Source organism: Penicillium pulvis (genome assembly GCF_028828015.1).
Source record: "Penicillium pulvis strain IBT 33274 chromosome Unknown contig_23_segment0_segment0, whole genome shotgun sequence".
Taxonomy (NCBI): Eukaryota; Fungi; Ascomycota; class Eurotiomycetes; order Eurotiales; family Aspergillaceae; genus Penicillium; species Penicillium pulvis.
In genome coordinates, this window is record NW_026643075.1 from 159,486 (window position 1) to 170,181 (window position 10,696).

The window sequence follows — 10,696 nt, forward strand, 5'->3', positions numbered from 1 at the left end:
GAAGTAGATGTGACATCTTCACGCTTGACCGCTATCTTTGTCAAATGCCCTGGTTTTATTACATCACGTTTCTTGAATTGGTGGGCCTAATGGAGTTCGGCGGGGGCATTGTCTTGGCGATTGGGGCCAAATGCAAGATGGTGATTATGTACCCGAATAAGCTCAAGTGCTTATGGTGGTGACGAGTTCCCCATGAGTATCTGATCTTGTCTGTGCGGGGGCTTAATTTCATCCCGGCATCTTAAGTATTTGATTTGCCCCTTGAATTTGTGTTTAGCGGTTGTAATGTTTGCTTACCGGGGTTTACGGAGTATCTTGTAGTTGATCGCCAGCTGGAGTGGACCGCGGCTAAACCAATAACTGTGTACAGCTCCATTTGTCGCGATCTTAGAGAACAAAGCAAATATATATATGTGTGATGGTTAATGGATTGGTACCGGAGCCAATCTATATTTTTGTCGATATGCAGACGCTGGGTACATATATGTAATCAAATGCTGAAAGTACATAGTATCACCCCGCCCAAGGAATTGCAGGCCCCAGGTGAATATCTGTTGAGGAGTGGTGCTTTCATGGTATCCTTCAACTGACATCTGCTCAGGTAAAGTTCCAAGTTTGAGATACTCTCCCTTCAATTGCTAGTAAATATATATCAACCTTGAGGGTTTCAGTCACGATTTTTTGTTTTTGTTCTAATTCATCTCGCGGCCGTTAGCTTTTGAGGCCTATCACAAGCCTATTATGACCTCGGGAAGAACCTTGGGATTTTAAATGTCCAGTAGAACGGAGCTTTCGTACTTAACCCCGGTAGCTCCGGGTTTGATTTGTGATCATACCAGCTATCAGAATAAGTCTAATCGCCGGTAAAACCCGGGCTTCTCTTTGAAAGCACATATACAAGCCCGCTGCAGTCCATTCCATCCTTCTTCTACACGGTTTGTACCAGATTGTAACGGTCGTGCAGACATCTCAGAGTTTACCGAAATATCCAACACCAAAAACCACATAGATCTGGGAAACACCTCAATATGGCACCAAAGACCTGGCTTGTAACCGGTGCTTCATCCGGCCTTGGGACCACAATCGCCGAAATCGCCCTCAAAGCCGGTCACAAAGTAATCGCCACAGCTCGCAATCCAAAAAAGGCAGCAGCACAAAACCCTCAGATCGAACAGCTCGGCGGCACATGGATCCATCTCGATGTGACAGAGAGTGAGACAACAACGAAAGTGATCGACGCGATAAACCAGGCCGGCGGAACAATTGATGTAGTTGTCAATAATGCCGGATACTCGCTGCTAGGCAGTATTGAAGATATGAGCGAAACAGAGATTTCTACACAATTCAGCACGAATGTTTATGGCCCTGTCCGTGTACTAAAAGGGGCTCTGCCATTTATGAGGACGAAAAGATCAGGGACGGTTGTAAATATCAGCAGCTCTGCTGGGTTGGATGGACTGCCTACGTGCGCAATGTATGCCGGGACCAAGTTTGCTCTGGAAGGTGAGTGACATTTTTGCGCCAAGATGAGAAGGATATATGTCCACGGAGAATCTTGAGTAAGTCGTTAACCAGTCAAAATATACAGGCATGTCGGAAAGCCTTTCAAAAGAGCTAGTACCATTCGGCATCCGTGTCCTCATCGTCGAGCCAGGTGCCTTCCGCACCCAGTTCTTGTCTGCCTTCGTTGAGCCAGCTGCCGGAATGAACAAGGACTATGCTGGCACGCCATTGGAGGATGTTCTTCATATGTTTCGATCGGCCGATGGAAATCAGCCAGGGGACCCTTTGAAAGCGGCCCAGAGGATTGTGGAAGTTGTATCAGGTATAGGTATGGGTGCTGGCAAGGGGAGCTTGCTTCGATTACCGCTTGGTCCAGACTGCTATAAACGGTTCCAGGCGAAGATCGAAACTATGCAGGAGAATTTAGTGCAGGTCAAGGAGATTGCGCACTCGACTAGCTATGAATAGATGGGTGCCCGATGGCCTGATGGGTAGGTTGGGCTGGAGATGCACCTTGATCATTTATTAGAAAATAGGAAACGAAGCCAGATATTCTGACTGAGCCTTGAAACAAACAGCAATTTAATGTAAATTAGCATATGATATCCACAAAATTCCGAAATCGTTGTGCAACATGCTGATTTAAACACATGCGGCTCTCCAGTCTAAGCGTCGCGATAACATCAATCAGCTTGCCCTTTTTGGAATAGAGGGAAACCCACGTCTCTGTCTGGTTTGACTTGTGCATCGTATTGGGAGCTTGCGTAGTGAAAGTTTTTGTAATCATCAATTGTCTTTCAATAAATATACTAGGCGGTGAGGTCGTGTCAACTGGAGGGTCAATTGCTTTCTACAACATCACTTGTCAAGTTGTCAGTGTCAGCGCTTTTTCTGGATTAGAATATCCCGTCGATATCCGAAGACTCCCAGCCTCTTGCAGTATCTGAACGAGGTTGAGGATCAAATGTCCTTCCCCCTGCAACCCCTCCCCTGTACATGACCGGGTACTGGCGCACCCAGACTTCTGCTGGACAGAAGAACAACGGCTGCGCAACTGAATTGAATCTTCTTGGAATAATTGTTCACCAGAACCGACCCTGGGTCAGTTCAGTATTGAAGTTCAGTATTGAGTGACAAGTTGGCAGTCGTTTTATTTCCCTTCCAAGGTTGTTGGATCGAGAACAGTGCCGTATTGTCTCATTCGCTGGGACTTCACGACCCTCACTTCACTCCGATCGACACGATCTTGAATCCAGCGGTTCATGATCAAGTAAAATTTTCTATCAGGAACAATCTCAATTCAACTTGAGTGTTCAGGTGATCATTGTTGAATCAGTTCGCTCGTTCCAGGCGCCAGCCCGGTGTCGTCACTTCCCGCGGGCCCAGAAACCACTGGAACGTCCTCCAGCCTTCGCATTCTATCCCGATTCTCTCATTCCACCCTTTGCCCCAGGGCAAACCTGATGTCTACCACTGAGGTTTCGGCGCGTTATTCACCGACGATGAAGCCTCATCGCGAAAAAACATGGAAGGAGGACGCGATACCAGAAAATCAACCAGATCAGCCACCTCCACCCCGCCCGACCTATTCTCCAGTAACGCCAGTGTTCGCCCAACTTGAACCGGTCGCCGCGCAGAACGCAACAATTGTACCACCGCCTTTGTCGCCTTCACCTACCAGTCATGCTGCACAACAAATATATCGACCACCGCCACCTCCAGCAAATCCACCCGTCTTCAAACCGGAGCCGCCTCCAGTCCCGATTTCGGAGAGTGAGAACCCAGATGCGATCGCACTGCGCTCAGCCATATCTATATTGCAGTTGCAGAAGCAGCAGAGCCTACGCGACATCAAAGCATTAGATCGCATGAAGGAGGCTGCTGCCGCCGACCCAGAAGGCTTTGCGCGCGAGTTGGCGGCTGGCCGTTTGCGCACCGAAGATCGCGGGGCTGTCATTCAGTTTTCCGACGAGAATGAGATGGACATAGATGAGGATAACGAAGGAATCCCGAAACAAACACAGGGCGACAGTCCGTCGGCATTCGCCCGTATACCACAACCGCAGAATGTAGTGCGGATGCCCCCAATCAACTGGGCCAAGTACCAGGTGACTGGAGAACCACTTGATCGCATGCACGAAGAACAACTACGCCGACCAGACCCTGGCGAGCCACGACGAGAACCTGCACCAGAACACATATTAGCCTCACCATATCGACCGCTGGTCGACCAGTTAGATACGCCTGCACGGCCAGGCCGGTCCAACAAGACCAAAAAGTGATGACCCTCAAGAGGTTTCTATGACAGCGCTGCTTTACCTTACGACGTGATGCATTTTATTATGAGAAAGCAAATAGAGGTTCCCTCGAAATTTCATTGACATTGAATATGATCTCCCACATCAATATACCCTTGTAGATAATGCGATCGGTTGCACCTAACCACTTCCCTTTCCGGCTCCGAATCCAAAGCCACTACCACTGCCACCTCCACTGCCACTGCCTTCACCAATTCCAATACCGACGCCACCACCAGCACCGATGCCACCACCAGCACCGAAGCCAGAACCGCTTCCTTCACCACCGCCAGCGCCAACGCCGCTACCACTGCCAGCACCGGCACCGCCGCCGCCGCCGCCCCCAGAACCTTCGCCGTAGCCAACTCCAACTCCGCTCCCAGAGCCAATGCCGCCTTGAGCAACAGCAGACTCTGTATCCTTGTTGTTAGATATGTGTAGTGTAAATGTCGGTATATCGGAAAACACGCACCAGCCTCGGCAGCAACAGGGGCCGCAATAGCAACACTTCCCAAGGCAAGGAGGGCAAAAAGATAGTTGAAACGCATCTTGGACGTAGTAGACCTACCAATACGGTCAGTCAAAAGGATTATGCTATGAAAGACCTCGGGCCAGAGCACTACCTACCAGGTATATCCTAGAATAGATTAAGAGAATGAGATGAAAATCGAAGATCGAGAGGATTGCGAATGGTCCACGGGTGTAGATCAGAAAACTTGATATTCGGGGGATATATTCCCCATTATATATTTTGATGATGGTCATAAACGGCGTCTGTTTACCTAGGTAGACCGCTCAAGCTGAACCCAGCTTAGAATCTCGGCGAACATGTCTTGACTAGATTCCAAGGTTCGGAGTCCACCAGGGTCTGAGCCAGTCATATCATCGTCTCGTCGCCAAGATTACAATTTTATGAGACAATTTTATGAGAGAACTTCGAAGTTGGACTACATTGAGGCTTATGTTGCTTTTTGCGTTTATAGATTGACTAGGCCAGACCCCAACGCGTCAAATGAGAATGCTACTTACACCCTTGTAATGTGACAGGGCCGCGTGGAGGAGTGTGGGCTAAGACAATGCGAGATGAGAGTTGTTGGATATGTTAGAAATCTGAGATTTCCGCTGTTTTCCTTCTCATTGCATGGTAGTTATTCAATCTCTCTCAGTAGATTATGATTCATATTTGAAATGAAACCCACAATCTGTAACATATCACAAACAGCTTAGCTTTTTCCTTCCATATCACTATATTCATTCATTTACGCGCTGGATATCGCAGGTCGTTCCCTCATACGCCCCCTACACACGCCAGCCAGCTATTCAAGCCAGCAGGAGCAATGAGGCATATTGATAATCATCAGCTATGAAGTGCATTCGAAGCAATCAGCAGTAGGCCACATTGAAAGTGGTCAAGCGCTCAGAGAACGTATAATAGGAGTGTCATTCTGCTTTCAGCTGGTTCTTTCAACAAGTTCCAACTCCCACCGGCATCATCGGGCACTGCCAACAACCATTTGTTAGTATCTACACTAGAACATCATCCAAAAGCGGTTTCAGCTTACGTTAAGCCCTACTTTGAAATCAGACTGTAAGCTTTTGTGCCTTTGAATGTGTGAGTTCCCTTGCGAGCCAACCCTTCTGGAATGCCTTTTCGTAGGGCGTTTTCTTTGGTGTTTATGTGGTTATAGGGTAAGCATGGAGGACATGAATGCCTTGGTGTCCAGCGGAAAGCTAGACTCCCAGTAGCTGCTCCGATTTGAACAAAAGATTGAAGAATCTAGATGTTCGAATGATAGAATAAGGGAATTAATTTTGAATGTTTGCAGAAAAAATGACCTGCTCTTGATATGTACATGCATGATACAATGATACAACAAGCACTGGGTTCTAGGCTCAGTCCAGACACCAAAACCGAGACAGAAAAGAAAGGCAAAAGAACTTCGAGAAGTCAACCACCCAGCTCAAAGCTTCGCCTTGCTCTTCTTCTCCCATTCTTGAACATCATGCAGACCTCTCTTCTGCACATCATCCTTCTTCTGCTCCACCTTGTCCCGCCATGCCAGATTCCCAACATGATCATCAAGACCATTCAAGACCCGCGAGTACATTTCCTCCTTCATGGTACCATAGATACCAGTCGCAGCCTTATTAAGAAGTTTGCGATCGCGAATAAGCTCGAGAACATCATTCAATGAGCCCAACCCATCCACAATGCCAGCCTGAAGGGAGTCTTTTCCGCCAAAGCGACGGGCTTCCAGCACCACGTTCCGGAACGTAGTCGGGGTCAGCTTTTCGCGGAAGATCGACATCATAGGTGTCTGAAGCGGCACGCCAAACTCCAACTCGTTAACACATAAGTATCCCTTGTCAGGATTTTGAATACGATAATCGTGGTACATGGCCAGCATGAAGCCACCTGCAAATGCGTGTCCGTTCAGTAGACACACCGTTGGCATGGGGTATCTAAGAAGCCTTAGCTGGAGCCCTTGCGGTAGAAGAAAAGGACATACGTTAAGAATCGTCGGAACAGACGCCATAACCATTTCTCGACGAACCCCTCTGTGCTCATGGCAAGCTCCAGGTCAAGTCCATTGCTATAGAACTTGGCGATACCACTTGTGGTAACCACTACACCTTTTGGATAGCGATGCTCGATGATATCAAGCGCCAGTATGAGAGCATCGATGAATGTGGGAGTCAGCCGACTATCCTTTGGCGAGGTAAACGTCAATAGGTAGACATTCTGTTGGTCTTGCGAGGGATTGGTGCAGACGATGGAGCCACCAGTTGAGGTGATAGGAACTGTAAATAACGCGGTCATTATGAAAATGGCGGATAGAACTTGGAGCTTCAAAATTTGGGAAAAGCTACTTTATAAACTGGATCGGTTCAGAGCTCATCGTCGGTCCGGGACTGAATTGTAATCAGAAGCTCCGCGGCATCACATGCCAGTAGATGACATAATCCATATACCGTCTTGAAGTGAAATGTAATTGTGATATTTCATGGAAAATACCTATGGTGCTGAGACTTTCCAGATCAATGTGCAGATCATAGCATTGAAGCATAGAAAGGAACCAATGATATGAACTAATATCAGTATTTACTCATGTCCAAGACCGATAGACCTGACGTCATTTTGATGTCAGATGTATTCCATCATAGATATTCCTTCGCAAGAAACCGATTTTATTGCTATTTTCCAAACATCATAAATCACGGTGATTACCTAGAAAAATACAGACTCATATATCCTTTGCCTTAGCGCCATCGTTCAAATATCTCCAACGAAAATGGAGACTCGCAATCACCCCCATCAACCCGCTCAACCACCTAAGCAAGCCGCCTACGCCCAAGCTTCAAACCCAGTGTCACATAGTCCACAAGAGCAAAGAGCCCCAGAAGCTGCTACACGGCACCATGGCGATGCCCCCATTGCAATCACAAGGGGCGCAGATTCGAAACCGTCAAGCGATGAAGCACGCACACGCCTGACTGAGCAACACACACTGGAACAAGACAGAATGCAAAACTCCCCGGATGTCGATCTAGAGTATGGGGTAGAGGAGCAACCCGCAGAAGGCTATATTGCGGATTCAGTCAAGCGCAAGGGTATGGGGATGCGACGTGCCCAGGCTGGCGCACACGCCGGACCTGTTGGGAGCGCTGGTGGGCCTGGACATCCAGGATTTGGAGAGCAAAGGGATCTTGCTGCTCACATGGGTGAAAAACGGGCAGTGCATGATCGGATGCTCGGAGAGAAAGTTGGAGAGAATCCACCAGAGCATGATGTCGCCGATAGAGAGGCCGCTCGGCAACGCAAGCTGAATCAGAATGAACATCTGGACGTGGCTGGGGCAGTTAAAGAGGCGAGTGGAGACCGAGTAGTAACTACTGAATGAGACATCGGGAAAGGAAATTTTGGTATCATGATTTGAAATGAAATATATTCGATCCAGCTCGAAACGTGTTGTGTACAATTATATATCGGTGTCGTCCCCAAGTCCAGCCGACACCTTTTTCAGTTGCAAGTCCTTCTTCAGCTCCGTGATACGTCGGCTCATCTTGTTTCGTAGAATTGGGTTCATCAGGCTCTCCCATTGTCGGGTCTCGGTGCGAATCAGGTCTTCTAGTTCGGCAATCTCTTCACGCGATTGCTGAAGCTGTCGCTGTTGTTCTAGCTGCTCGTCGTCCAGGTCGTCCTCATCTGAGTCGTCACTATCGTCAACAGATGATTCTCTGCCACCCGGTCCACCACCGGTCGCCGCAGCTGTGTTGGCTGAGGGTGTTTCAGCCTGTTCGGCATCCGTGGGCATGGCAGACGCTTCATTGTCGTCTGCAGCCAAGGCCGCCTCCATCTCGGCGACAAGGTCGTCATCGAAGTCGCCCATCATGTCGTCATCTGCCTCGCCTTCAGCATCCTGGTCTTCGTCATAGTACTCCTCGTATTCTTCGTCTTGCACGTATCCTTCGGCTCGGTTCAAAGATGTGCTATCCACTAACTCAAATCGTGGTGGGAATACTGATGTCTCATCCTGTGCGACCAGATCTTCCACAGCTTTCTCCACTTGTTCGATTGTGCGCGAGCTCACACGATCACGGAAGCGTCGTTTGCGAACCCACCTTAATGGCGGTGCTAGACCGTGGGGGTATTGTAGGGTTTTGTCATCCGGATGCTCGATCTCATCGGGAAGAGGAAAGTCCAGCGCTTCTTGATCGCTAGATACTGCTCCAAGCACTAGCAGCATTTGGCAAATATCCGCGGATTTGTACCAACCCCGACGATCCCAACTTTTCATGCCCTCGACAATGCAGGGAAGGTCAACCAAAGACGCAGCATACATTTGATCACGAACTTTTAAAACCGCGCGTCGCCCTTCACGGTTTAACGGTTTGAATGAGAATTCTGACTTATCGAATCGTCTTTCGTTGATGGCCTGGCGGAGATATTCACAGTCCTCCCCTGGTAACATTCGTAGGATGAACTGTTCTTCGATAGCTGGATCGGCTTCCGTATCAGATGCCTCCGAGTCATATCCCACACCAACTGGTCGATGAGCAACCACTCGTTGGTTCTTCAGGCGAATGGCTTGTAGACCCGGCTTCTTGGAGGGATTCAATTTCAGGCGTTTGGGACCTTGCTCCGCAACGGGTTCGGGCTGGCTAGCATTATCGGCAGGTCTTTTCTTTGTAGTCTTCTTCTTTTTCGGCTTTTCTTCAGCCCCCTGGGGCGGTAGTTTAGGCTTAGATCCAATCTTCAGAGTGATCTTTGGCTGAGAAGGTTCAGCTGGTGTTGGCGCAGGGTCGGCCGGAGGTTCGGGTGCCGGCTTCTTCCCAAACTTGATCTTGAGCGTTGGTCGCGGAGCATCAGACATGATGCCAATCGATGGAGGTATTATCGGCGATCAAAACGGCGGCTTGTTTAATAGGAAAACAAAAAGGCGGAGGAGGTGAGGGTGGATAGTAGATCGCGTAGGATGATAGGAAGGAGGTGGATCGATAAAGTCGCGGCCCAGTGAATTCTCCGCCTTCGATCCGCGTTTCTTTAAGCCAGGACAACACCCATCTTCATTCACTTCTCCCACTAACTACACTCCATTCCCGCTTACCTGCACCGCCATTTATGAGCGACAATCTATTGATCTAATCATCGTTTCCTTGTTCGGTTTCCTTTCAATACCTGGCCTGCTTTGATCACCATGTCCGGCCACAACCTTCACAACGCTCTCCTCCGCCCTCCCATCATCCAGATCCTTCGAGCTCAAGGCTTCCATTCTACTAAGCCATCTGCTATCGACTCACTGTCAGATCTTACCGCGCGTTATATCATGATTCTCGCATCTTCCACCGCTGCACACGCCGCCAATGCCCACCCCGAAGATCCCTCCCCAGTCCTCGAAGATGTTTACCAAGCTCTTCAGGATGCAGGCGCGCTTCGCCCTCAGCTACGGGAATGGGAAGAAGACTGGCAGGATGAAGAGGACATGCGCGGTCTTGAATCTTTGATCGGGTGGATCACCGGTCCATCTCACCGTGAGATTCGACGTGTCGCAGGCTTTGTTCCGAGTGAAGGCGATATGGTGGACCCTGATTCAATTGAGAAGGAGGATTACCTGACAGCCTTGAAGAAGAAACACAGCAAGACAGGAGAGGAGTCCCGATATGCAGGTACGGTGCTTGGAAAGAGCGCCGAGGAACACCCGGTCATCATCGAGGGTGGTGTCCCGAGCATCCGCGAATGGGGGCAACAAGTGCGATCGCGTGCACCCACTACCCCGGATAGCAACAGCTCTGGCGTCAGCAGTGCGCCTAGCAACATGTCAGACGGCGCGATGGATGTGTGAAGATTCGGAGTATAACATTCTAGTGGATCGATTGATCCTCTAACATTATAATCACCACCCTTATTGCCTGCGAGCTACCAATCAGCCAGTCACCCACACCCTGATTCGGGATTTCAAGATACATTTTCTGGTCATTAAATGCCAGATGCAGGAAATCCGACCCAGCTCCTTCGCACCAGACAAGCTGCGGGAACGATCAGCAGGCAAAACGGAAGACTCGACCCAGATCTTTTCATGCCGTCCAATGAAGTGTATCTATTCACAACTTTTTGGACCACCAAAACTGGCTCCAAGGGGCAGGAGCCACAGAGCTTTGTGTGAAAGAGGTGGCCGTTGAATAAGAGCTACGATGATTGGAACGCTTTGGTCAAAACTCTCTCAATCAGCGGGTCCTGCATATTGTACAGGCACGTGGCATTTACTTCCCGAGGCCGGATGGGTTCAACACATAGCTATGAGACCAACATCCCATTCGTCCAATCCTGTTAATGGCATTAGTGCTTGTAGCTGGGCGTGAAGTATATCGCCACCATCCAAACCACCTTGGAAGGT

General features: G+C 49.1%; 7 protein-coding genes across 7 annotated transcripts; 4 read left to right on the forward strand and 3 right to left on the reverse strand.

Annotated features, from left to right (window-relative positions):
- Positions 1 to 1,028: 1,028 nt before the first annotated feature.
- N7503_004330 (putative short chain oxidoreductase/dehydrogenase) lies at positions 1,029 to 1,971 on the forward strand (the record flags this gene model as incomplete). The annotated part of the gene is made up of 2 exons (XM_057063877.1): positions 1,029 to 1,503; positions 1,589 to 1,971. 2 exons carry the CDS (start codon positions 1,029 to 1,031, stop codon positions 1,969 to 1,971), a joined length of 858 nt encoding a protein of 285 aa, XP_056921620.1.
- A 995-nt stretch (positions 1,972 to 2,966) lies between these two features.
- N7503_004331 (uncharacterized protein) lies at positions 2,967 to 3,785 on the forward strand (the record flags this gene model as incomplete). The annotated part of the gene is made up of 1 exon (XM_057063878.1): positions 2,967 to 3,785. One exon carries the CDS (start codon positions 2,967 to 2,969, stop codon positions 3,783 to 3,785), a length of 819 nt encoding a protein of 272 aa, XP_056921621.1.
- A 156-nt stretch (positions 3,786 to 3,941) lies between these two features.
- Positions 3,942 to 4,348, reverse strand: N7503_004332 (uncharacterized protein; the record flags this gene model as incomplete). The annotated part of the gene is made up of 2 exons (XM_057063879.1): positions 3,942 to 4,213; positions 4,273 to 4,348. 2 exons carry the CDS (start codon positions 4,346 to 4,348, stop codon positions 3,942 to 3,944), a joined length of 348 nt encoding a protein of 115 aa, XP_056921622.1.
- A 1,413-nt stretch (positions 4,349 to 5,761) lies between these two features.
- Positions 5,762 to 6,621, reverse strand: N7503_004333 (enoyl-CoA hydratase/isomerase family protein; the record flags this gene model as incomplete). Its single annotated transcript, XM_057063880.1, has 2 exons — positions 5,762 to 6,263; positions 6,311 to 6,621. The coding sequence occupies 2 exons, from the start codon at positions 6,619 to 6,621 to the stop codon at positions 5,762 to 5,764; spliced, it is 813 nt and encodes a 270-aa protein (XP_056921623.1).
- Positions 6,622 to 7,093: 472 nt separating this feature from the next.
- Positions 7,094 to 7,702, forward strand: N7503_004334 (uncharacterized protein; the record flags this gene model as incomplete). The annotated part of the gene is made up of 1 exon (XM_057063881.1): positions 7,094 to 7,702. One exon carries the CDS (start codon positions 7,094 to 7,096, stop codon positions 7,700 to 7,702), a length of 609 nt encoding a protein of 202 aa, XP_056921624.1.
- A 78-nt stretch (positions 7,703 to 7,780) lies between these two features.
- N7503_004335 (transcription initiation factor TFIID subunit 7 family protein) lies at positions 7,781 to 9,175 on the reverse strand (the record flags this gene model as incomplete). Its single annotated transcript, XM_057063882.1, has 1 exon — positions 7,781 to 9,175. One exon carries the CDS (start codon positions 9,173 to 9,175, stop codon positions 7,781 to 7,783), a length of 1,395 nt encoding a protein of 464 aa, XP_056921625.1.
- A 281-nt stretch (positions 9,176 to 9,456) lies between these two features.
- N7503_004336 (Bromodomain associated domain protein) lies at positions 9,457 to 10,144 on the forward strand (the record flags this gene model as incomplete). Its single annotated transcript, XM_057063883.1, has 1 exon — positions 9,457 to 10,144. The coding sequence occupies exon 1, from the start codon at positions 9,500 to 9,502 to the stop codon at positions 10,142 to 10,144; it is 645 nt and encodes a 214-aa protein (XP_056921626.1). The 5' UTR covers positions 9,457 to 9,499.
- Positions 10,145 to 10,696: the final 552 nt, after the last annotated feature.